The sequence below is a fragment of the Numenius arquata genome, chromosome 11 (assembly GCF_964106895.1).
Source record: "Numenius arquata chromosome 11, bNumArq3.hap1.1, whole genome shotgun sequence".
NCBI lineage: Eukaryota > Metazoa > Chordata > Aves > Charadriiformes > Scolopacidae > Numenius > Numenius arquata.
In genome coordinates, this window is record NC_133586.1 from 2,728,900 (window position 1) to 2,756,677 (window position 27,778).

The 27,778-nt window shown below is 41.5% G+C and overlaps 1 protein-coding gene across 2 annotated transcripts in view; it reads left to right on the forward strand.

Moving 5' to 3' along the window:
• The window catches only part of MEGF11 (multiple EGF like domains 11), a 212,456-nt gene that overhangs the window by 24,279 nt on the left and 160,399 nt on the right, over nucleotides 1-27,778 (forward strand). For both annotated transcript variants that reach the window (XM_074155366.1, XM_074155367.1), the window contains exon 4: nucleotides 123-215. In XM_074155366.1, the coding sequence (XP_074011467.1) occupies nucleotides 123-215 (93 nt within the window). The remainder of the gene's footprint in view (nucleotides 1-122; nucleotides 216-27,778) is intronic.

A 27,778-nucleotide genomic window follows, 5' to 3' on the forward strand; every position in this document is an offset into this window, starting at 1 on the left:
TAATTCTTTTTTGTATGTTTGGTTTGTTTAAAAATTTTAAACAAAATATTGCTCTCTGAGGCATAGTTTGCTGTATGTTTACCAACCGCTTAATGTGTTTGTGCGTTGTTTCCTCCTAACAGCGCTCTGCACAGAGGAGTGTGTGCACGGAAGATGTGTCTCTCCTGACACTTGTCATTGTGAACCGGGATGGGGAGGGACTGATTGCTCTAGTGGTGAGTACAGATTACAAAAATGTGATAAAGATATATGCTGCTGTTAAAAAAAGGGCCATAGAACTTGGATGCTTTGAGTGGAAAAATGAAGGTTGTCGGTTGGTTATTTTGCAACAATTACTGTGTGATAATACCATTTCCTATGATAACGAATTTCACCTTTTTTGCTTGTTTTTACAAAGAAGTGTTAAATGCAGTGCTCTCAAAGCTTTTGGTCCTGTTATTGGGATACCAATATAGGTAATATAGCTCTATTATGAATTTTTTCTCTTAACTATGAGAGTTTCTCTCTCTTAACTTTCTCTCTTAACTCTCTTTACTATGGCACATTGTTCATTAAATACTCTGTGTAGTACTTGGAGTTGTTTGGAAAGCACTCTCTCTAGACAGAATCCTTGTCCTGTTGAAGCCAGTGGGAATTCTGCCACTGACTCTTCATGCAGCCCAGATTCCACCTTCTGACTTGAAATCCACACCCTAAATTATCTGTACCGCAGAAATTCGGGAGCTGGTAGAGGTGGGAGTTCAGTACCTTTTTACTAAGAAATTGATTCACACTTGAGGCTTTCAGTTTTTTCAGCTGGAGAAGCCGCATATGTCAAACTGTCTTAATTGGTAATGATAAGTTTAAGTCTGTGCGATTAGTTCACGCTGGAACGAAGCAGCGAGGGTTCTTGCCCGTACAACCATCAGCCGTGTTATGCAACACAGGCCCAGACCGCTATTGACGGAACGGAAATAAGCTCGTTAAATGAAGTCTATTTGTGCGTCAGGCAAGTAAATAAAGCTGCATCAAGAAAGATGCTGTGAGTCATTTACTGAATGAACATTTCATTTTGCTTTTACTTCCTCCCTTTCTCACCAAATTGATTGGGATCTTAGAAAAGAGGCAGCATCACCAGGCTAAAAGACAGCAGAAAAGGGATGTATAAAGGGAGGCATTAGAAGAGTTAAGTGGGACTGGGGATGAAAACCTCCAGAGGCTGAACGCAATGGGGCAGACTCTTCTTTTGTCAAGGTGCTGGTGCTTTGCCTGGAGCTTTGCTGATGTCTCTTCTGTTCCAGAAGAAAAGGTGATAGGGAGGAGGCACAGAAGGAAAGGCCATGGTTTGGGGTTTGCAGCAACCTTTTGGGATTACCTGACGTATAGACAAGGGAAAAATCAGGCGGCATAACATACTGAATATCTATCTGTAACAATATTTTAAAAAAGAGAAATGGTACCTTTGTAAAATATTGTGTAGAATCTCAGCAACTCATTTTATCCTTTAGTTATTTTTAGTAATGGATATGTTTAACCTAACAGCCAGCGAGTATTTATACGGTGCATATGCACTTAGAGAAGTTAAAAAAAAATGAGAAAAAAGAAATACCGGGGTACCATGGACATACACATATAAATGTATACATTTATACACACACGCACGCACAGAGTAATGAGCACTCCATGCTTTTTAATAATGAAGAGGAAAGGATAAGATGTCAAAGTACAGATGGGTCTCGTGGACTAAAACTACCCAGTGACTCTTATTAAATTGCACTAATCTTGCAAGTGAAGATAAAAAGAAAAAGAAGGTTTTTCCTATATTGAATATTTAGCTTTTTAAAGTAATTAGGAATATTAAAGCCCTGACAATGATTGAGATAGAAACATTATTCATAACTTTTATTTCCGCACTGGGCAGCAATCCAGTATATTTCATTTATGAGGTTTCAGTGGTGGAAAGAGAAGTGTTAGCCAATTCCTAAATTAAATATGCCCTGTTAACTTTTATAAATGATAGCCCAGGATTAGCTTCAGAGTTTAAACTTTCATTTTATTAATATAATTAGTGTGTCCACTGGACTCTAGTGCCCATTGTCTTTCATTCCATTCGTTATACGCTGGACAACAGGCATCCTTGTCCTGAGGTCCGATCTGACAAGCTTTGTCCGATGTAAAGCTTGTGAGTGTGAATGACCTGAGAGGAGCGAGCCTTCCCTGCAGCTGAGAGAGCTCCTCACCTTTATGCTTGACACGAGCAATTTGGATGCCTGGCCTCTTTATTGTTAGGAGATTTTCTTTAAATTAAAAGGTATCAATGGATACCAGCTGAATACAGTGCAGTTGTTACTCTGAGTATTTCCAAGAGAGAAGAGAGAAGCTGGGATCCTTTGCCAAACCGAGGTTAACTGGGATTTTCAGATACATTGATGATCCGTGTCCTGAGTCATATCTTATTTTATCCAGTAATAATGTGGAAAACATTTTTCACTTCTACTGGACTAATGTATTGTCTGTGCCAACTTTCTTCCTATTACTTCATTAGTATTGGGTGGCTGCTATGAAGGTTACATGTTTGCAATGACAAATACAGTTTGCTGGATGTATCTGAATGGCTGGCCCTGTAGGGCTGTGCTCTGGCTGAACTGAAGCTGTTGTGCCACCCCACTCCCCGTGGGGCCAGAGCTTCCTACGTGATCCTCAGTATCCGGTGGTTTTATTAAATCACAGGCATATTGCTTTTAATGTTGGCTATTTGAAAATTATTTTCCTGGGAAAGGGATTGCTATCCGAAACACGCCCTTTAAATTTAGAAAATCTCACAGGAGCTGTAATTGTTTCCTGAATGATCTCTCCTGAAAACAATGGTGAGAATTGGAGCCCACCTGACACTGGGAGTCGTCTGGTGTCGTTTACTTGGAAAAGACCTAGAGACACTCACTCTTTTTGAGATAGTATTTCAACACCCTGCAGACGAGACCATGATAACGTTCTCAAAGTTAAGTATAACTTTCATTTGGTTTGATGGGTGAAATTCAACCGTAAGCAGAGCTCCAGCACAAGGTCCAAATGTCACTTCAAAACCAGAACTTGGATCTGAATGTTGTTCTGTTTTGGTGCGCCGCAAAGCCTGCCCATGGCAGGAGAGGGTGTGAATTCTGAGCACAGATTTCCTACAGGGAGGCAAGGTTTTGGTGTTAAATGCAGTTTCCCAGTGTTACTAGTCTCCCTTGGCTAGAATATACTCAGTCAAATGTTTTGAATAGTTACAGCTACAGCCTGTAGTCATCCAAAGAATTTAATCATCTTTCTCAGACTCTGTTTCATGCTTTCCTAAAACTCGGCCTGTAAGATGACAATCACAAAACTTGCCATTCGGTGCAGCTTCCCAGTGACTGATCGTGGTACACGTTAGAGTTCATCTGTTGTCAAGGTTAAAATAACTTCAGATGAATTGCTAAACAATTATAAAGGAACCCTGTGCCATATTCAGCTCTGCATGCCTCTCTACCTGTGTTTTACTGCATGCTGTTGTACATCTGTCGATGCCCGCAGGCCTAGCCTTGATTTCATGCTATAAAGCTGCAATATATTAAGGCTTGATTACCATAACAATAAAAGGAGAAGTAATGAGGTATTAACTAAAGAAGCTCTTGAATAAAATGTTTGCAGGGTTTTAATGATGCTAAAAATTAAAAGGAAAACTCTTTAAAAAAAACCCCATACCTTTTCCCTTCCCTTTTAACTTGTTTTATTAAAATCATGCCCGTTTTGTCCATGCAATCTGCACTGTTGTTTTTTTAAATACAAAGGAAAATTGCAAATGCTCTGTGTGAACTTACCTGCTCACCTGTCCAATTATTTCAAAGCAATTAACTTCAAACAGTATGATATACTGGCTTGAAGTTCTGGTACGAATATAATTGACTGTTGGTGGTTCCCTGGCCTCTTCTGGGTCTTGATAATAGCCATCTGTATTTGCAAGCTGTTAGGCCCCAATCCAGCAATATTAAGCGTATCCTTAACTTGACACATGAGTAGGACTTTTCATCAGCTTTAAGATAAGCAGGTGTTTCAGGAAGTTGCTGAGTCAGTTTTGAAGAAACAGCTAAAAAGTCCTCAGTGAAACCTAAAGGAGCATCTCATTGAATTCATCAGGTCTGTGAGGAATAAGGTGGTCTTTCTTTCAAAATGCTAAAACTCATCAGGCGATATTAGTGAAGACCATTTTTATTCTCATGAGGGTTTTTCTTTCCGGGGAAGATGACAGAAATCTTTCTGGTTAGAAGGGGATTCACAAAACAGGGGGCAACAGGTAGGAAAAATAAAGTTCAGAGCAAGAGCCTTGAATTAAAAGCAAGAACCTTCCGAAATTGTGTGTACCAGCTTGAGACGTTTCAGAGTAAACAAACACAGAGGTTGTAATGAAAAAATAAAGTGGTTTTCAAAATGTTTGCTTTGCTATTAGTTTCGGGAGAAAATATATTACTTGCCCAAAGTGTAATTAAAGAGATGCTGGCATAATAATGCCAAATCATCTTCATCCTATGTCACCTGGGGCAGGGAGATTATGATATTGCTGTCTGGCAATAACGTACACATATGGATAACATGGGTTTCTTTGTAAAGGATGTTCTGTACAAACTGTCGTTAAGAGCAAGAACCTATTTCATCTTTATCTCTTTGTCAAAAATAGCCAAGGTCGGAACAACAGGCAAGTATAACATCACAGCAAGATCACATTTAAGGGCATAGCCCTAGAGCAGCTGGAGAGCTTCAGTTCTGAGGCTGGTGATGAATGAGAACTGCAGATACTTTGCTGAATCTGAAGGGGGGTTGCTTGACGAGCTACAGAAAGCAACAGTAGAAATCTCAGGAGAAAAATAGAGTATTTTTAAGTGAGTCCGTGGTGTTTTTCAGGCTAGGTTTTGGCTTCCGTGTTCTCAAAATCCTTTGAACTATTTCTGAAGAAGAAAAAACGTTCAAAGGAAAGAATCCTCGTTTGTGAATACAGGCTCACCCGAAATTCGGCCTAATGCCAGGGACTGAGCTGCTGGAATCCTTAGTTAATTTTTTTGTCCTAAGGATTTTAGGATAGGATTGACTGGGAAACCACCAAGGTCCACCAAAGAGGTGCAAAGGTGCAAGACCTCAGCTGTTCTAGACTCTTAGGTGGGCCCCTACACAGATTCGGGGCCTGTCCGTGTTTCTTGTAGAGGAATTTGTCGATGCCCTGGGTTCGTATCACAGGGACTGTTGTATCTAAGTGCCAAAGGAGGTGACAGACCCGGGGACGATGTTTCTGTCTCCACCAAAGCCGTGTTTTCCATTTGTCACTCCAACTGCTGAGTTTAGATGCAGTTTATAAAGATCTGTTTAAAGTTGTGAAACTTGAGTTTGGATTCAGGCTTAATTAATGCTTTAGCCAAAACAGAATTTCATCTCCATAGCATGTGGCCTTTAAAGTTACAATATTCTTTTCATTTAAGACAAGCTCGTAAGGTTGGACTCTGGTCCTTTCCAACCATGATGATTCTGTGATTCAAATTGCAACTTAATTTTGATGTGATTTGCAGACTCGGTGACAACAACATCATGCAAAGGGAGGCAAATGCATAAAAACAAGCTCCAATGAGGCTCATATAAGGATCTTTCTGTAGCAGTTACAGACTGGAATTGATTTCTATCTCTTTCGGTTCTAACAATTTGCTCTGCCTCAAACTTCACAAATATCCAGCTCCCTTCAACCGCTGCTGAAATGGTGTAATCAGGTAAACAGCTTGTGTTTAATTTTTGCCTCTGCTGGATGTTGGGCCCACGCGCTTGAGCTTGCGTCCCCAGGTGTCGTGTGTGAAGCAGTCTCTGGAGCAGCCTATCTTCATGGGCCCAGCCTACGCAGCACAGCCTGGAACCGGGGAATAAAAATGTAAACACAAGCTGCTGTTCAGTGCAGTTAGTAGCACAGCAGCATGTCCTCTATATATTTTTAAACAGATAATTTGGCTGCATTAAACGGTGCTATTGCGTCATTTTTCATTGGGTGGGAATATTTTGTCTCTTGCTGAAGCTGTTAATATCTACGCAATTGTTTGTGGTTTCTCCTCACTCCGTTAGAGATATGATAATATCGTCTAAGCTTCCGTGAGCTGACTGCTTTGGAGGTGCTGGGAGCTTATGGCAAGGTATGAAAGTCTGATTAGCGTTGGCTTTTCCCACAGTAACCAAGCTGAGCAAAGGACAACAGTTCATTCTGGAAAAGGAAAAGTAGATCCAAGGTTTGCTTGGGGAAGAAATTGCTTTCTATACTTATTCTGTTGGATTCATTGATGATGAATAGATCAGTTGCCAGTTGTTCCTAAGTCTTGTACAGAAGTGAGTGAAAAATAGAAGTTCAGCCCCATGTCCTTTTACTTTTCACCTTCGTCTTCCTCTTCCCTGTCAGAACGTCGGAGAGGACTTCTTTCCTTAAATCAGCTGGTTGTGTCTAAAGCCAAAGCAGTGACAGGCTCTTTCCCCCCAGCAGTCCCAGTCCTCCTTTGAGGCTGCCTCTTCTGAATGATATTGAAGAGTCAATTGAGCTGACCTGACTCTGTCTGCTACAGTCCCTGGAGTTCTGTCTTCCAGTGCCGGTGTTGCTCTTAAGGCTTGATCAAGCAACGTACTTCATGCATATGAATAGTCCTTTTAAAGTCCATAATGAGCAACCTGTGTTACTTAAGTTAGATAAATGCTTAAGTCATTATCTGAATGGGAACTTAAGAGGTGAGGGGGGAAAATCAGGTCGATGAGGGTCTCATTGAGGGACCAAGAGTTATTGAGGGTCATCATCCAGACTCAGCAATGGTGGGTACTTCTCTCAATGACCCAAACCCACCATCAGCTTCACCAGTAGCAGGAAAGAGAAGCTCAAGCATAGCACCAGGTCTTCTGCAGAGCAGAGCACGATACACAGGTTAGTGATCTGAACATACTCCTTAGCTCTAGACAGAAATGGGATGTCTTGACCTACCAGATAGGTAAGTACCAGAGGGTAGAGATGTGTTAAGAAAATAATTTGGATGTGTAGTGTAACAGGCTTCCGGTTGTCTAATAAAGATTTTTTTTTTAACATATAAGAGGGTATCAGAATAAGTCTGCGCAATTATATGTAATTATTACAATATTATCACAATTATCTCCTCCGTAAAAGTAGCCAGTCCTTTCCATGTTTGGCTGCTTTGGTTTCAGAGGGAAGCCCATGAGTTATGTGCTAGAGTGAATATTCATATGAAATTCAGATGATCTGTTAAAACCCTGCTTCCCATTTGTACCCAGAGTAGTAGCTGATGAGGCTGCTGTGTGCTAAGGATTTGTCTTCAAGCTGGCCTGAGGTAGCACCATCATTTTGGAGTCTTTCTCTTGATGTAGTCTTTCTGTGTACACAGACTTTCTCTCTATATCACCGTAAAGGAAGTGACTGTGTGGATCCAGACTGGGGCTGCTGGGATTTATGTGGTGGGCTGCGGTGGTCACCAGACGGGCCTGTATCGCTCTAGTCCTTGAGCCCTTGGCTGGGAATAAACAACATACAGAAAGGGGACTTTCCTCATCTAGATAAAAGATATATTAAATTCTATATGTTATATAATTAATGACCAACGATTCCAGGATTGTAATTTTGATATAATTACAGATATACGTTGATTTAAGGCACGTAGCTGGCAAATGGGAAGTGAGAGGAGAGGTTTAAGACCTAATGGCTTTCTGGGCGTATCACCTCACGTTTACCCACTCTCCAGCCCCTGGTGAGCTGTATATGAGCAGTATGGAAAACCTGTGCTGTATGTAACTGAATTTTTAGGCAACTGTATTTGCTGAGTAAGTCTGGAACATCATTCTACTGGCTCTTTGAATCCAACACTGGATTCAGGCTGAAAACCAAAGACGAGGGAGACATTGGGCAAAGTTTATTGTATAAAACCTTACTTATTGCCTGTCATCAGGGACTGATGCTTCAAAAGGGGACGTGAAAAGACATTTAGATTTTAGCGGAGAGAGATGAGTGGGGATCTTCGGGAGCAGGCGGGATTATTCACAGGAGTTCTCTACTAAAGCAAGACAATGGTGTTGACGAGGTGTTTGTAACTGAGGGTACAGAGTAACTGCCCTCCCCAAGTAGAGCCCTGCTGGACTTTGAGCACATCTGCCACATCTGGAACTGAACTTCATAATGTAGCTATTCTCTTATCTGGGGAATGGCCTGACAGTTGACTAAGACTTTACAGTTTAAGGATAATTTTCAGCAAAGGAAACCATGGTTACTAGTACTGACTAAATGCATTCCCGTGCAGGTTCCGCGTGGTTATGCAAGGGGGAATTTGGCTCACGTACATCTTTCCTTGGCTGCCAAACTGGTGAGAGCAGAGAAGACTTCATAGACAGGCAGTGTACGTGTGATGAGTTGTTAGTTTTATTAATTTGACTGAAGTTTTTCTCACTTTAGACAGGGTAATAGCTATGAAAGAGAGAGCCTACTAAAATATCCTTTTTAATGAACTGAATTGCTAATGCTAAATTTCATTGCTGGAGCGTCTTACAATAATGTGGCTTTAAATGTGCACTACACAAATGAGCAGACTTTAGATCAATTTAAAAGTACCATTGGTATAATTTTATGGCCTGGTCACTAAAGAGCTGTCACTTGGAGAAAAGAGCAGAATTCCCTCTCTTGAAGTGTAGGCAGAAATCTCAGATGTGGACACCCACTCAAAAGTATTGCTGGGGTTTTTGCTTGCTAACAAACAGGGAAAAAAAAAAAAGTGTAGTGATCCTTAGGAAAGCTTCTAAAGCACTTGTCTCTGCGGTAGGTATGGCGAGGTATTTCAAGGAATGCTTGGAGGGGGCAGAGCTCAGCTCACTGTCCAACACTAAGGCATCAGCAAATCCCCTGGGAACCTGGAGAAACCTCAGGCCTGCTCTGACTTCTGCTGGGTTATGGGTATCTGGCTCCAAAAACACGTGCTACAACTGGGAAAGGCCCCATTCAGTGCCCTCAGGACTTTTCAAAAGATGCTGTTCTCCCCAGTTACAACCCTGTTTTATGGGCAGTGCTTAAAGGTTGAAGTCAAAAAGGGAGACGAAAGGTTTCATTCAGAAATGAGGCTTGGTATTTACCTCAGGCCCCCAGCAGGTAAAATTTGCTAGGCATTTTTGGTCGTTCATTACCTGGGGTTAAAAACAAGGCTTCTTGTGTGCTGATACCGGAGAGCCGAGGCAGAGTCAGTATCAGCATCAGTGATACTGACACTGCATCAGTGAGTGTTCCCTGGACATGGGAGGAAAGGTTGCGGGAGAAAGCATGTAAATATGCAGCTTTCCCTGTTAGTGACTATTTCTTTGTTTAGCTGTAAATTCCAGCACTTACATACAAAGACGCTAAAGCACTTTATTTCAAAAAAATAGCAGCTGGGTGGTATTTTAACTATACTTTGGCTGTTGTACTGACAGCTTTCCGAAAATGAAGTCCATATCGTTCGCGTCCCCTCCCTTCCCACGCCTGCTCACTGACCCAGTGGCTAACGTAGGCAGTGTCTTTGCTAAAGGAAAAGCGTTACATGCTAAAATTTTCCCTCAGGCTTCTCCCTGATTTTTGTGTGATCTCAGATAAGCCTCCACAAGGTGAGGAGTCCTTATTTCTTTTTGTTTTCTGTGGGAGTTGAGTCTATTCATGATGGGGATTGACTGAGCCTGTATCGCAGCTGAAAAAGGACGGCAGACTGCAGCCGTGGCGGTGAGAGCTCAGCCATCAATTAATATCTTTGCTAAAGAGGAGCGAGGCTGTGACGTGCAGCTGGCCTTGGTGCCTTGGGTGGGATGCATTTAAAACACAGCCTGGAGGCAGCTTTGCTAACTTTAGAGATGTGATGATCAGATCTGCAGAAGGGTATGCAGAAGTGATGCGACGTGACAGTTTAAAATGAGAGAATGATAATGCTGATTTACTCCGTTGCCTAATGGGCATATGACAGGATATTGAATCATTCTGTTATTTATTGTTTTAAAAGTTATTTCCATGTCAATAAAATATTTGTGTACGAATAAGAGACCTCTTTTAGAGGGAAAGCTAGAGATCAATGTGCCATTGTACAGGTAAAACACAGGGAAAAATTTTCTTTGGAGTTTCTTTTTACCATAGCCTTACAATCACTTGCATTTCTAGTAGCTTTTCAGTGACAAGAGTAGGCCATGATGACCTTAAATGGGAAAGCTTCAGGGAGTTTTCTTCTTTGTTTTACCCAGTGTTTGTGCTTTTGTAAGTACAATAGCGTACTTTTGAAGTGAAATATTTTCAGAAGTTTTGCTGAGAAATCCTGTTCTGCTAAATTACACTCGTGAAAATCCCTCCTCGACCCCTCAAATGATACCCTGGTACTTATTTTGTAGTCCTTGTAAAACACTGAAAAGGAGTTGACCACAGGAGCAGATATCATAGAATCATAGAATCATTCAGGTTGGAAAAGACCCTTGGGATCATCGAGTCCAACCATCTACCCTACTCTACAAAGTTCTCGCCTACACCATATCCCCCAACACCTCATCTAAATGACTCTTAAACTCATCCAAGGATGGTGACTCAACCACCTCCCTGGGCAGCCTCTTCCAGTGTCTGACCACTCTTACTGTGAAGAATTTCTTCCTAATGTCCAGTCTAAACCTACCCTGTTGCAGCTTGAAGCCGTTCCCTCTTGTTCTATCGCTAATGACCTGTGAGAAGAGACCAGCACCAACCTCTCTACAATGTCTTTTCAAGTAGTCTTGTAGTTGATCTTGTGTCCCCGGTGAAATGAATGTTTGTTGAAACAGCTCGTCTGCCTCGGTGATGTGGAGAGAAAGAACGAAATAGCAGAGGATGTAACCAGTGCATATCTGACTGTAAATCCAGGGTTTGCGGAACGGAGCCTTCACCCCACTGCTGGTGGGTAAGCATTTTGCTCTCCCTGCTAATCTACCTCTGGCAGGGCACGTAAAGGGCCCACGGTTGTAAGGAAAAGAGTACAAAATGAGGAACTGTGTTGTGACCAGAGGAAATCAAAGAGCAGATGGTGTGCGAGCATCATACCTGACACTCCAGAGGAGATTCTTGTAGCATAACCACCGATTACAAACATACAGTTATGAACAGAGGCCAAATTCAAGGAGAGCAGGGGGAAGGTGACATGCATGGAAGCATGGAATAAAAAGATTGAGACATGACAGAGAAGGGGGGGGGGGCGGGAATGGAAAAACAAGCAAGGTGAGACAACGGCCAGGAGCAGCTGGGGATAGGAAAGGAGCTCAGTGGGCAGATAGCTGGACTTGAGACAATAAATAGCTGAATTCAGGGGTTTTGCAACATGAACACTACGCTGCACATGAGGCACCGAGTAGGAATTGAAGATTTTGTCAAAATAAGCAAGTGAAGTGGAAGGCGGGGGGGGGGGGGGGGGAGCAGATAGAATGGTGGTGGGACATGCCACAGCCAGGGCAAGGAGGGTGAAAATGTGAGTGAATTTTAGAGAACAAAAGGAACGGCAATGATAAAGGGAAGGCAAAGTGCAACATGCCAGGAATTGCCTCAAATGGGAAAAGCCGAGATGTTGAAATCATGTCTTTTTATCGTGCAAAAGATTTAGTAAAGTGAGAAGGAATCTAATGCTTGCAAACCAGTGGTGATAACCTGACAGAAGAAGGATTTAGAGGTGAAGTGCTCTGGTTAAAGTGGCATTTGTCTTTTTTGGGTGCCGGCAAAGAAACCCGCTTAAGTGTTTATGAAGGGATGTAAACATCTATTCTATAGCAGTGATCAGCACTATAGTTTCAATAAACACTGCTTGATGTTTAAATATGATGTATTGAAGTGGGATGTTGGAAGTTATAGTGCATTCAACTGCCAAAACTGCCTTTTCTTGGCCTGGAAGGGTAGTACAAGCAAAGAAAGTGCTGGTTTCAATAGTTGGTTTTTATTTTGTTACTGACAAAAACGTTAGGTGAAATACCAGAAATTTTCCACATTAAGGAAAATTTCTGCAGTCAAAAGTTCGCTTGTATTGCTGTACTCATGAAAATACTTTACACCTTCAGTCTTAACCCTTCCTTATACCATTTGATTGTCTTGAATGTGTGGTCTATAACAAGCACATCCTCCAGTCATTTCTTTACAGCTCAAAAAGACTTGAGCCAGTGCAGGGAAACTGCAGGATTTTATTTATTAAACATGCCTGTGTTAACCCAGCAGACTATCTGAAAGTTTGGGAGTGGAAATGGGAGTTCAAAAGACCTGAATCTTGTTGAAGAAAGCGTGGTGAAGGCTATTTTTCAGGGAAGCTGGGAAGAGACCCAAGTGTCACAGCTGTGGGTATCACTCTCTTTGTAATGGCAAGAACTCATGAAATATCATCGGTGACCTAAAAGCTGAGTAAAATCAGATAATAACAATGCATGTTGAGTTTCCGGGTTGTGGAGTTAAATAAAAAGAGACCTACTGCTACACATAGACTTATGCTTAAAGAGCTGTGGGGACTTCACTGAAGAAAGGTGAAAAAGGGAAAGTGTGTGAGAAAGGTTCCCATCCACAACCGCTTTCTAATAGTGAGTTTCAACCCCTTTCATGGCTTTGGTGTGTGTTGCGCAAGAAGGATTTGGACCCCATTAGAAACAACAGTAAATGCCAGACAGAAGTGATGTGTGTATTATGACTGAGAGTATTTTATATCAGGAAGATCTTTGTGGGCATCAACCAGAAAGAAGAGAGATAAAACACTCATTCTTTGATCTTGGAGGGTGGTCGTTCAACAGAAAAGTCTCTGCAGTTCATCATTTTCAATAGCTTTTCTTCCTATCATGCGGTGCCTATTCATGCAGAGGCCAGAGACTGCCAGGCTATAGAAGCCCTGTCCAGAATGCTTAAAAATTTGTGCGTCAAATGCGAGGCAGATTGGGTGAAATTAGCTTGCAAAATTCAAATTTTAAGGGAAACAGCTGAAACATGAAGCAATGGATTTTTGTGATGATAACAGAGGTAAGGGTTTCTTACCCTTCCTACCATCTGCTTAAATCTCACCTTTATAAACCCTTTTGTACAGAGTTGCAGTGTTCTAATTATGGAGCAGTATTAGTAAATCATGAAAATTGATTGCAGCAGTTTTTAGCCAAGGACTTAGCTTGCAGTGATAGTATCCCAAATAAATATCAAAGCCTAGAAACACAAACTGCAGAAGGAGGCAGGTTTGCAGAAAGATGTGAGCATTCGCATGGAAGATCCATTTTTCCATAGGGATTGTAAAGTTTGCTGCCGGCGTGGGAGTAGGAGACATGACTATAAGCTTGATGAATCCTAGGGCATCCAGAATAACTTTTGCTTCATCATCTACTTGAGCCTGTCTGTTAGTGCTTCCCAGTTACGCAGGTGCCTAGTTTGATTGGGATAGCAGTGGGAAAATACAGACGTTTCTGCAAATCTTTTTTCTATTTTCTAGGGTAAATTCCAGCCACTGGAATTCTGCAGATTCCAGTTTGGGGATACTGGTTGAGGGTCATGACTCTTCCTTCCAGATTTGTTGGGGTTATGATACATCTTAGAATATGAGTCTCATTACGGAGCCTGATGAGTTTGTTTTCAACCTCAGGTGAGGAATTGTTTTTGTCAGAGCTTATTCAGAAGTGTTTTGGGAAGAAGGTCTTGTTATTTAGGCCATTCATAGAATCTGATGGCAGCAGCCCAGTTCTGGGTTTCTTAGGGACCACCACTCTGTGAGGTCAGTGGAACACTCTCACCGTCTTTCATCCTCAGCGGCTGGGTTCTAGGCCTCATCAGGGTGCTTGGATTCCCAACTTACTGAGATCATTGAAATACAACTCTTTTACTGTAAAGGTGATTAAATACTGGAATAGGTTGCTCAGAGAGATTGTGGAGTCTGTCCTTGGAGATATTAAAAATTCAACTGGACAGTCTTTGGCAACCCATTTTAGCTTACTCTGCTCTGAGCAGGGGGGTTGGACTAGATGATCTCCAGGGGCCCTTTCCACCGCAGTTATTCTACAATTCTATGGTTCTATGAATTATTTTATTCTTGTAACTTTAGTGATCTCTGAATCAGAGCAAGGGGATTACTGAATTGCTAGATATGATAGAAAACATAGAATATATTAGCAGCAGGTGAGAGCATTCTGAAAGCCCATGGGAACCTTCTGATATGAGAGTAGAACTTTATGGAGAACATATCCAAAGAATGATGTGGTGGTTCTCATTCTGAAATTCTGAAATGCCTTGGAAATTCTCTTGAAAGGGTGGATTTTGGGTACCAGTGAATTCAACAATACTAGAATTCCTTACTCATATTCAAGAATTTAGGCTCTGTTCCCAACTCCGTTTCTTCATTCTAGATGTGTCCCTTCCCCTCTTTGTATTTCATTTACTGTTTTATAAAATGGTGAGCCTAAAATCCTTCGTGTGGGATACGAGAGTTTCTAGATGAAAACTGCTACAGAAGATATAGGAGTTCTCATTAAATTAGTAAGATCAAACGTTGTGTGTTCTGTAGGGAACGTACGTGTTCTGTTGGCAGAAAGAAATGACGTTAATTAATTACTTTGACATGCAGTCATGATGTTGCAGTCTCTATTATAGATGTCCAGATGTTGGGTTGTTCTTCCTGGATGCAACATGTTTGAATGTATTAGGAGGTGCATTTTTTCTTTGTGTATGACTATGACAAATTGAGGCACAGCCAAGCTACTAACTTGCTTGAAGGCATCTTTCACGCTTCATCCATTATATGAGTGATAGATGGTATTAAACCACTTCTTCTTTGTGAGGAAAAACACATTGTGGATAATGGAAAGGAAATCATCAGCGTTAATATTTATTCCAACTTTGTTTTGTATCTGCAAGATCAATGTTTTTTTAATTCACTTTTCATTCTCTTTTGCTTCATTTGCTTTGTTGTTGTAAAGGACATGTTGCATCTTGGGAGAGCGTTGGATCACATTTTGATCGCAGTTTTATTAATACAGAACTACACTAGTGGAATTATTCTGGATTCATATAAATGACAACAGAAAGCCATTGTCAGATGTTTAAACTCAATATTTAACATTTCTGAGTTGTTTCTTCAGAGTAGGTACAACTATTCTCGCTCTCTATCTCGCTCTCTACAACTATCTGAAAGGAGGTTGTAGAGAGGCGGGGGTCAGTCTCTTCTCCCAAGTCACAGGCGATAGGACAAGAGGAAATGGCCTCAAGTTGCACCAGGGGAGGTTCAGGTTGGATATTAGGAAAAATTTTGACACTGAAAGGGTTATTAAGCCTTGGAATGGGCTGCCCAGGGAAGTGGCTGAGGCACCATCCCTGGAGGTATTTAAGATGAGTTGACATAGTGCTTAATGACATGGTTTAGTGATGGTTTTTATTAGAGTTAGGTCAATGGTTGGACTAGATGATCTTAAAGGTCCCTTCCAACCTAGACAATTCTATGATTCTCATCAGAAATTTATTCTGGTCTGATTACAGAAGGAGATTTAGGTGATCATCATGTGTGCTTACTGTGTCTCCTGTACTGGCTAATTCACCCAAATCTCACAGGTTGGTAGAGAGTTCAAAGTTGTCAACTTCCTGCAAGTTTGGTGAAAAGCACTGTCTGGAGAGAGCAGGGAGACCCAAATTTGTTCCACAGTGAAGGGAAAGTTTATGGATCAATCTCAAAATTATTTCTTCTGTTTGATTTGTCAGATCACCCCTCAGCGTGCACACCCAGGCCACCCACTCAGAAAAACGAACGGCGTTTTTTTTGTTGTCTGTTATGCATATATTTTTATCAAACATATACCATCTTAACTCAGGAGTAAACAGGGCTCTGAGTGGAAACAGGAATTTTGGACTCACCAAAGTGTTCCTCAAATTTAAATGTTTTTCTCAAGTTGAGGAGTAGAGGGGAAAAAAATTCTGATTTTTAACATTCATTACTTTTTCTGTAAATCATAAAAAATCATAAAAATCAATTGTTTCTAATCCAATAACAAGACTGCCTTTTGAGAAGACACTCCTTCCAGTTGTCTTTTGACCAGAGAGTTCCTCAAATGAAGATACAGGGTGGCTTCGCTCCTAACTTGCAATTTAAGGCTGCCGCGCTGTGCTCTGCTGCAGGTAAAAGTCCAAATTCTACCTTTTCTTTCACACATTAAAAACCAGGAGTGGCATATAGCATGTTAACGTAAACCAGAACTTACAAATCTCTGTCAGAGCCGAGTACTAGTCTTGGTCAAGAGGTGTTGTGACTCTGTCACTATCAGTTTCCATCCTGCGTCCTGTGCTTGTTGCACAATGCAGAATTTCCACATCTCTTTACTGAAATTGAATACTTTCTTTAATAAAATAAGCAATGATCAGCCCAGGTACATGAGTCATGCTTCTTGGATATGAAATTCAGAGTTTCAGAACATTCAAGAAAGGCAAGTTAAAATTATAGTAAATTAGGTTAAGAATCCTATTTTTCTTCATCATTGAGTGTTTATTCCTGTATTCCCGTTAAAATGGGATTCAGGAGGGACACGTGTTTTGAAGTTCTCTATTTGGGAGATGGCACCTTTGTGAAAAAGCAACTTTGTCAATGGAAGTCCGTACGTGGAACGTTTGCAGTGATGCCCAGTCCTTTGAGAGGAGAATTATGAGGTTCCTCTACCACTTACATTTCATTGAAGATCTCAGAATGGGGCTCAGCTCCAGCTCCTAAATGAGATTTCAGGAGTTAATTGATCTGGTGTGAGCTCTCTGCACAGCAACGGAACTTTACTTTCCCTGTACACTGTGTGTAGGAAACACGTTCATTATCATCCAGGAACCCCATGACTGATTAGCTTATATTTACTTCTCTCTCAGTGCCTTCCTCTAGAGCCACATATTTTCCTAGTTTCAATACAGAAATGGAAATTAAACGTCAAACTAATCTCTGGTATTTCAGAAGAGACAGATTTGATTTGAAAAACGGAACCATGACCAGAAGAAATGTTTCAAGTTTTATCGTGGCCCAGCCCTCAGGTATCTCGCAGCTGATTCTGTCTGCGCAGTGGCTGTGTGTAATTGCATTTTAAGTAAGTGAACAGACTGGCCTCGGTTGCAGGATTGTTTGTTTTACTGTAATTAGGTAAATTAATCAGTACATTAACTTCCTAATGCGGAGCACAATTCTGAAATGAATTGCAGATATCCGCTATTTTGATAAGATTTAAAGAACAAAAACCTCCACAGCAGGTCAGCATTACAAGGCTACTAGAGCTCTGTAAATGTGTAAAAGCTTTTAAACTCCAGAAAAAAAATAATATAGTACAGTCAAAGATATACTTGTGTTATTTTTTGTTTTTGAAAGAAAGAAACAGGTTTGTTTGAATTAGTTATTCCATTTTCATCTAAATATGTAAACACCAATGCGTAACTAGCCTTGGCCTAACCTATAGTTAATGAAACTATATTTCAAAACCATGAAGCAAAGGGCTTCCTCCCCGTCCTTTGTCTGCTTGTTCCCACTGACATCGCCCAGAGGATCCCAGAAATTAATCTTCCATGTAGTTGGGATTGTTTTGTGTTTTGCATAAGGGCCAACTTGTGCCGCACCTGGGTGATGGTGCTGCCAGACTTTTCAAGGTCCAGAGTCTCTCTTACCAGAATACTTTACATGCAGCCCCCCGTCGTTAACAAAGGGACAGCTGACGTTTAATGGTAAATATAAATAGCGCATTAAACGAGGCTTTCTGGTTTCTCCTGACTCATCCACCCTTTTATGTCAGTCTTTCAACCAGTGATTCTCTGGACACATTAAACATGAATCGGTTCCTTTGTTTTAGTAGTTGAGCGCAGTCCTGTATCTCATTAAAGAAACAAACTCGCAGTGAGCAATGTCACATTACTAAAACTTTTTTGCCTCTCAAATAAATACAGGCCGGAAAGCAGGCTAAGTGTTTTCCTGGGTAACTTATTGGGAAGGGAACTGGGATTTATATTGAGGCATTGTTGTCATTGGTTTTCAAGGCCAGGCTGGACGGGGCTTTGAGCAACCTGGTCTGGTGGGAGGTGTTCCTGCCCATGGCAGGGGATTGGAACTAGATGATCTTAAGGTCCCTTCCAACCCAAACCATTCTATGATTCTATGATTCATCACGAGCTCCTAAAATGCCCTGCTCGGGAGACGCTACTACCCCAGCAGGCTGAGGTTAAGAGATGATCCTTTGTGCTGGACCCAGGCTCTGACTGCCTTTTGTCCCCGTGGTTCATTCTTTCTGTCTTTATCATCTCCATCATCTCATTTTTCTCTTGATTCCTGCTTGTATTTGTTCTTTTTCTTTATTTCTCTCCCTTATTGCCCTTAATACCACCTAACTCCTGGGTATGAAGGGTCAGATACCCCTGCTTTTGCCACCGGTCTGCCTTACAGACGTCAGAGGCCACAAGCTTGTTTGTTTAGAGGCCTCCTGAGCTCGCAGCCCTGCATGGTGAGCAGCCTTCCTGATTACGTTATCCACCGGGCAGGGAGTAAAGTGGGTTTCAAGGAGCTGCCGACTGTTTTACCCACAGTAAGATGTTGTTGAAATGGCTCTCAAGCAGAGCAGTGGCAGGATTTTAGTGCCTGGAGTTCTCTGTTGTTCCCTGTCTTCCCTAGACTGTTCTGGTACTGCTTAGGTAGCCCGGTTTGGAGTTTACAACACCATTTTATAGCACAGGAAGACTCCTTTAATGTATTTCAGAATGACAGTCTGCCTTTTCAGGCTGTGCATTCAAATAACAACTATTCAGTGTGGTGACTTTCTCACCCGAGTCACTATTTGAGTTTAAACTTCCAAGTGTGGTCTCCCTCTTGTGTAATAGTGGAAGACAGAGATGGGCAATCGGAAGATCAGAAGCGCTTATTGAATGTAATCTGTGTTAGGTGAGTTCAACGCTGGCAAAGGATGCCAGGCTGACACCCCAGGGGACTTGAGCAATGTATTTCTATATTTGAACTTTAAGTGGGGGGGAGGAGGAGAAGGGGAGAAAGAAGAGACATATATGAAGGTTTATGGGGCATTTTCTAAAATTTAGGAAATAAGAGTCTCTGAAACACAAGAGGATTTGTATTCACTTTAATTCTAGTAATGGGCAGAGGACTGTTTCTGCAAAATCAGTGATCGTTGCTGAAAAGCGTCATAGTCACCATCTGAGCCTACTTTCAGATAGCTGTTCAGTACAGGTGTCCCAGCTCCAAAAGCCTAATTAGAATGAACAGAGTCTCCATTTCTTTTGGAAATTGAACCCAAACCAATCTCAGCTGCTGGCAGGTTTTGAGAGCAGGTGGGGATGATTAGTTTTCTGACTCTGACCATATACTGCACCGAGTCTCCTGGCACATGGCACCTACCTACTGTCTTTTGTTTGCTTATGATCATTAAAAAGTAATTAGTGAAATTAAGGAGTTCTTCTGACTGTAATGTACCATCAATTTGAAAACAAGATGGATTTTGGTGAAGGGTCTCGATTTAGTTCCTGGCGAAGCAGTTTACGTTGCGTGTCAGAGATCAGAGTATGCACGGGCAGGTCTTTGTTTGCCGTGTGTAGAGTGAGTTCGTGCCTCGGGGAAGAAGAGCCTGTGGCTTCTGCAACCTGCTTTGTAGAGCACTGCAGGGGGTGGAGGATCTGCTCCCTGCTGCCCTTTCAGGACACAAATGCTTCATAAATGACATACGCTCTCAAGCAGCTCTGGCTATTTCTTCCACCGAGTGAGGGGTTGCATCACTCCAAGCCAGGGAGCAACCAGCACCTTCTTTATGTAGGGGGAAGTCCCAGGAAGCAGCCTGTATCATCATCAGCACCTACTGATAAAACACCTTCCCTACCAGCCCAAAGATCCTAAACAGACAGAGGTCTCAGGCTGCAACGTCTTGAATTGTGGGGCACTACTTAAACTGCCGTTACAAAGCTGTGTGATGGTCTGACTGTGCCCACTACCTTCACTTCAAACAAACAAAAAATGTCAAATGCTAACTGCAGTTGTGCCTTCACTCTGGAAAAATTACTATCAAGACCCCCAAAACCCAGCCCAAGCGAGACCGTTAGCTGTGGCTTGGGAGAAGGTGAATATGCAAATACTCTTTCTACTTGTAGGGAGTTGAATTATTTGTATCCAACATAATTTTTTAATGCACTCTTTTGTTCAGCAATTAATATTTAACAGTCTCAAATAAAACTGTCAAACAATATGGTCTTAGCAATACAGTTTTAAAATATCTACCAATCCTTCATACTCTATTATAATAAAACATTGGAATGGCTAATGTGAATGATGATTTAATTTGGTTATATTAGTACAAAGATGAGCTTTAATAATCCTCTTAATTTTATTTCATTTAGGGTTCTTCTGTATATGTGCGTGCAAGAGAAATGCAAGAAAATGTGAGTGCATGGGGACTCTAAGGGTTTTAAGGTGTCCATGCAGTGGCTTTTCTCTTACAACCGTTTGTAGGCTGCCTGGAAATTTATCTCGACTTAATTCTCTAGTTATAAGCAATTTGCAACTTGAGCAATAGTCTTCATAACCTTTGCTACAGTTGTGTCCTTGATGTAATAGGGAAGGTAATGCATTAGTAGTCACATGCTGAGCTCTGCCTGTACCTGAGATTTAATGATATTTAACTCTGGACCTAATTTCAGTTTACAAGCGATTACATGCTGTCCTCTGGGACATTGCCGCAAAGAATTTCCAAATAAGTTGCAAAATAGTGACGAATTAACTTGTAGTCTTGTCAAAATCAATTATCTTACATGACAGCTCAACTACACTTTTCTGTTTGCTGCACTGCAGCGTGCTAAACATCAGCCAAAGCATAAACATAAAGTCCTTGTACGTCAAAACTCTGTAGTAGATTGATCTTGTATTTCATGTGCATGCAAATCTCCCGGCGGCTTAATGGAAATGTTTTACTTACATTCACCAAAAGTGAATATTCTTTCCTGCCATGTTTGTAAACTGTTGCACTATGCGATCATATAAATTTGACATAGTTTGATCAAAACATTCTTGTGGATGTTGTCCTCAGCTGATCAAAGTTAAAACTTCTTTCAGAAGGTAAGACCCTCAACCAGGTGCATCCTGCGAACTCTTGCTGCCGTTCGCCCGTCGGGTGAATGGAATGGTGCCTTCCTCCCTGGGGATGGTGGAACTGCTTCTGCACTGATGATCCGATTCGAGTCAGCTCACCTCATCTGGGAAATAAGCATGGGGTCTTTAGGAAAACCATCAAGAACCAGTCAGATACAGCCAGCCCCCTCTCGGCACCTGATGGGGTTTGGAGAGGAACAGGAGAGCTAGAAGGACGCAGTGAGTCATATCACTTTTTCTGTATCGAGGAATTTAGAGTTAAATTTCCCAGCCTGGAAAACCCAGTGTGATTTAGCTGCGCCCACGGATCTGATCAGTTCCTTCTGTTTATGAGAAACTCGCACCACACAGAGCTGTTGTTTGAAGTCCCAAACACTTAGGAAGGCAAGACTCCTTCAGTTCTCACCCGGTTTGTAGTTTTAAAGGTTTCATCCCATGCTGTGTGCAAAGAGACATCATCTGTGAAAGCAGAGACTCTTGTACAAAATTCAGTAATTACATGATTATAAAATGCGCAGAGGCACTTTATTATAGTTTATATATAAAAAGACAGTTAAGCTGACAGGGTAGCATTATGCTGTAGGGTTATGATCGGCTTAAGAGAAATAAAAGATAGTAAAGATACATCAACATCTGTTTAGGTCAAAATGACTGCGGGAAGGGCTGCTAGAAGTTTGGAGGGGGGGGTGCTCGGAATCTGCTTTGCAGGTTTAGCGCTTGACTTGGCTGTGGGTAGAGGCCTGTCAAATGTTACTACAGAGAGACTTGAATCATTTCCAAGCTTTAATTTCTCTGATATATTTTGGAGAACAAGTGTTACTGAAATAGTAGATATCCCTGCCAACAGATTACTGAACCAGGAAAATACTATTTCAGATGTGGTATTGGTAGATAATGAAGATAGAATAAATGACCCAGTCACAGAAAATAACGTCAGACTGAAGAATGACCATTTGCTTCATTTAAATCCAAGGGAAGTAAATAGGAAAAAAAAAAAATCACGTCTATAAAGCAAACATTCAAAACTAAGGAAATTCATTTGGAATGTCTTTTGGCTTGAAACACTCAGGAAATTTTCTGTGATAGATGCCCCGAAGTCCAGGTTCTAAGAAAACTGTCAGGAATCAGCAACTTAAGCTTAAGAGGCAGAAACTTGTTGCTGGGGACCCTAGAGCGAATTTCACATTAGTTATCAAAGGAGAAGATAGTAGAAATAAGTAGAGATCTGTAAGGAATAGAAGAAGGATCTGAAGAGCAGACAGAACTATGTCTTAGAAGTCAGGATGTGTTAGGGATAAAGTGAGATTTGCCGAAAGTCATGCTGAGTTATGCCTAGCACGGGCTATTGAAACAAATAGCAGCTGTGTAGGTGAAAAGAGAAGGCTGGGAGAGTCCTGCTTTAGTGGAAATGGAGTAGGACACTAGTGTCACCGAAACTAGACAGATTGTTTTTCCAGTTTTCTGCGAGAATGATGAATGTGGGGTCAAATAGAAAATGAGTAAAGGGGAAAGAAATAACCACAGCTGAGGTAGGAGCAAAATGTGAAGACATTAGTATGCTCACGTAAGAGAAGGCAGATAATCTGCGGGCTGTGTTCTGAAACTATGGCATATGAAATGTGACCTGATAGCGAGGATGTGTTAATAAATCTTGCCAAGGTGAAAGGGGTACTTGTCAGAGTTCGATATATGCTGACCAGGTTCTTGCAGATATTGCACATGTAGGGGCTTTAATCTCTAATACAGAGTTTACTTACGTGAAGTTACACGGCATTTTGATTTAGCAAATCACTTAATACAGCAATGCACTTAAATTACAGAACAAGTACAAATTACACTTAGCAGAGTGTTACAATTGCAGTATACGATCGAATCATAATAAAAACATGAATTTCATTCCTGCTCTCCATAGTGTGTTCACCATCGTGACACCCTGCATCCCCGGTTGCTGGGAAGGAGTACGTGGGTTGAAATCAGCTCAAGCCCATTGCTCTCTTCAAACTGATCTTCTGCATTGGTGATTTTTTATACTCCATGCTGGGCTGAGCCAGGTGTACACTCCCCACGCTCCTCTAGCTAACTCAGGAAGACGTATATGATGGGGTTTGATGAGACTCTGAGCAATCTGATCTAGTTAAAGATGTCCCTGCTTACTGCACGGGAGTTGGACTAGATGGCCTTTAAAGGTCCCTTTCAACCCAACACATTCCATGATTTTATGATTCTATATCCGCATTCTTTTGATTAACTCAGGGAAAAGCAGTTTCATAGGTGGTTGATAATAGAATCATAGAATGGTTAGAGTTGGAAGGGACCTTAAAGATCCTCAAGCTCCAACCCCCCTGCCATGGGCAGGGACACCTCCCACTAGACCCGGTTGCTCAAAGCCCCGTCCAGCCTGGCCTTGAACACCTCCAGGAGATTGATCCACTCAGCTGATACAGGCAGTTGATCTAGAATGAGGGCTGCCCTCTGATTCTCATTTTGTAATCGCTGTGGTCACTCGATCGCTCATTCACCCCTGAGCCTCAAGGACACACAGCTTTTGCCTCTCCCTGCAGAGTCTTCTCCCCTTGTAGCAATTCATTGATTGGTCACAGTATTGGGTACTTCAGGAAAATCAAACATCATTGCTACATTTAAAAAGGTGGAAAAATACTGCACGCAGCTAGAGGCCTGTTTTTCCAATCTCAATAACATAAACATCATAGAATACGTTTTGAAGGGAATAAGAGAATCAAATGCCTAGAAGTAAATGAAAAATGAGATAAAATACAACACGTTTATCTAAGGTAGATAGTACTAAAGGAAGCTGATAGCTTTCTTTGATAAAATAACCAATTTTCCAGGCAAAGGAAACAGTGGGAAATGCTTTGTAAACATAAACAAGTAGAGGCAAATTGCTGGCTGATGGGTTCACTGTAAACGTTGCCTTGCGGTGAATTCTGTAGCTTGTGGCAAGTTAAGAAAAAAATGATGTTCAGTTTATTTATATGAAAATATCAGCGTGAACCATGTAATGAATACTAGGAAACCAGCCACATCGTGTGTACCGTATCGGAGCTCCCTCCTACTTGCCGAATACAATTTGAGATATATGGTGAAGATGGGGTTTACTTATCCTGCCGTATTCCAGAAGAGGAACCCTTGTTCCTCAGGATGTGGGACTGAAACTCAAGTGAAAGTTGGCCCCCACGGCCAGGGTTCAATTGCCCATCTTGGAGGCCTTTGTTACTGGCCGCCCTGTGGCTAATAAACTGCACATGTCTTCTAGGAAAATATATGGCAAGGACAAAGGTGGTGACGCTGGGGAATATGTGTATATAACTGCAGAAAGCAGAACAGAGCCTTTAGTCTTCCTAAGAGGATGTTGCAGAAGTTTGAAATGTGCAAAGAATTTCTGAAAGAACATTTGTTTTCTGATGAAAGCCCCTATTTAGGACTTCACAGTTACTTTTAAACTATTAACTCAGCCACAGAGTTGACCTCTCTGAGCGGTTTGAGAGCCTGTTGTTCCCAGTGCAGGGTGTCCTGCTATGAAACCTCTTCCCATGAATGTAAAGATTGTTTTGGTACGGGATCCATCCAATTCCTCATCTTGTTGTCAGTTCCCCAATTCTAGTGATAGGCATCACTGTCAATCAGCATTTCAGCTTAAAATACTCTCCTGTTGACCCCTGCACATTAGATAAAGCAGTTAGTTTCTAGCTGGTGTATGTAAAGAACAGTCTTTTATTGAAAGAAATGTAAATTTTCGTAAAATCAAATTTGGCTATTAGCCTTATAAAACAATTCATTATTAATTATAGCTAGCAGCAGTGGAAGGGATACCCCAGATCAGGACTGACTTTGGCAAAGATTTAGGTGTCTGGGCTGGAGTGACTCCACAGAAGTTTCTGGGTGCTCTAATCCTGATGTAGGTGCCTGAACAGAAGAAGAGTAAGCTCCCATGAAAACCTTATCCTGGGAATTTGTAAGGGTCTTGGGACCCTGAAAGGTGGCATAACACAACTATCGTCATCAAACCGGAGCCTGGAATGGAACCTCTGCCTTCAGAGTTCATGTCTGACTTCACCACTTGCCTGGTTTTCAGGCTCTTTCCATCATTAACAGCTGGTATTTTTTGCCTTGGAGAGAGTCTGAACATTTCATCCACAGAGGTCCATTACATAGCTCCATTTTTAACTCTTATTTAATAGGAAGAAGGAAAGGGATTAGTTAACATGCTGAATTAAATAAAGGGTGACATCCTAGTCCTGGAAGGCAATGGGAGTTTTGGAATTGACTTCAGCGGGGTTAGGATTTTATGCACAGTATTAATTTCCTTTTTCAGGAATACTCATGTCTGCTCTAATGTAAATAAATATTACCATGGAAAGTTATCCAACTGCAATTACTTTGTGCATTACATCCTAAATATCTACTTGTACATGACATTTACTAAAGAAAAACACTTGCAAATTACATGTTTGATTAACATTACATCTTTCACAGTTTAAAAAGGGTATGGTAATTGAAAGCTGCATTACTTAGAAACCATGAACTTTATTTGAGCTCTTCTCTGTAACTGCAAATCTTCCCTTTTTTATTGAATATTTCACTCTGGATTTATGAACGTTTATAGGAGGTGGAAGGAAAGTCCTCTTAAAGCAAACATCCCAGAACATGAAGGTAATGAATATTTCCTGCTTTGTCACTCAACAAACAAAGGTGTGTGTGAAAGGAGAAGCGGGTAGAATGATGGTTGAGGTTTTGCACTGTGTTGGTACCTTGCACAATGGACCATAGTTCCATAGACCTCTACAGAGGGCCTGTCTGCGCCGCTGAGAAGTGTTACCATCAGTAGTCACTAGCGTGTTGTGAGTGCACATTTGTACACCTACAAAGTGTGAAAACAGATGTTGCCTTTGAAAACAGACCCTCTTGAAAAGTGGTAATAATTAAATTCTATTCTTGCAAGACGTCTTCACGAGTAGAACAATATCCCGTGATGTTATTTTTTGTGAAATGGCTCTTGAAATATTGTTCTTTCAACTGTGGTGCCCAGATCCCACACTGTTGCAGTTCCAATGACTTCATCAATATATTGGGTGATCCCCTCTCAGGATCAGCATTCGTTTCTCCAGGTGCTGTTAGATGAACTTCTCTATGTGAAGTTGAAAGGAGATGTCACATGCAGTACATTTTGAATTAGAAAAGAGCTCCTCAGTTCTGGGAGTGAATATACTGGGAATACAACAGCGTTCCTTTGGGAATTGATTTGTGCCGTCTTCCAACTTCTGTATCAAAACTAAGCCCAAAGTTTGACAGACAGTTCCGGTGCGGTTCCTGTTCCGTGGTGGGAGCTGCAGGTCCTCAGCCTGTTGGGAAGCAGGAGACTGGCTGTTCTGTTTGGGGAGACAGGGTTAGCATGAAAATGAATATGAAACACTGGCTCCAAACCTAAATAAATCTTACCTGTGCTCTTTTGTTGCCTTCTCATGATGCATGTATGACATAAATTCTCAAAATCTATTTTTGTGCTATTGCCAGCAGCCTAGAAGCCGAGTAAATAAGAATTATGGCAGCCATAATGGCATCGCTTATGAGGAAATAAAAGAAAAGACAAACATGTCCATACAGTACTTATAAATCTATTATAAACTGTGGTCCAAGCTTTGCTACAACATTCTTAATTTAATCTCTATTGCAGCGTACAGTTGATACAGTAAAGAAAATTTAATGTGAGTTGAAGTTGTGAACTGATTAACTTGTTTAAATAATGGAATCAATTTTTGTGTGTGTGTATATACACAAAGCTCCAAGAGCTTCTGAATATGTGATGGTCTTGTAGGGATGAGGTTTGTAAAGTCAGTTGGCTGTTAATTTGAAATTGTTATTCATCTATAATTGCAGCCGGTTGTTTAGAAATGTTCTTTCACAGCAGGCGATGCAAGGGCCACGTTCCAACGCCGGTTACATATTGCACCTTGGGACTGATGTTGAAGAAACAATTACTGCACTGATGTGCACCTGATGGCAATAACGATTGCACGTCTCGCTCGAGGCATGATGTGGTTCTAAAATTAGAGTCACGCATTAGGCGGCCACAGCCCGAGTTATTTGCTTATGAGTTAAATGTCCCGTCGCTGGATAATTTCGTCTGTAACGTGAGGTGTGGCCCCTCCTGAGGGATTCAACCATCTAATCCAGTCCACTGCTCCGGGAAGTGTAATTCTTCACCAGCCCTCTCCATGGCAGAAGTGGGCAGTGGTATGTCCCTTTTGAGGAGTTTGCTTTGAACTGGCCTCTGCCTCTTCCCTGCAGCTCATTGTGAAGCTTTGGGGTTTTGCTTTCTGCCATTCTCTCTGGCGTATGGCGTGCTCCTGGGATGGTACTCTAGAAAAGATCTGAGTAGAAGATAAAACTGAAAGGAAACAGAGGAGTTCTCATAGAACTCCTTTAAAACGTGAAAGCACAGTTAAGTCCTGTGGAAGTTTCTCCTCTCAGACAGGGGTTTATATTTTTTTTAACCCCTCAGGCCACCCAAACCACATTCATTTTACCTTCTCATCTCATTATTCAGAGGTTTGCCACACAGCTCCCAGTGGCATTCCTAGAAATGTCATGACTTTTTCCCTTTCCTTGGGGCTTGGCCCTGTGCAGCACGCTCATTTTCAGTA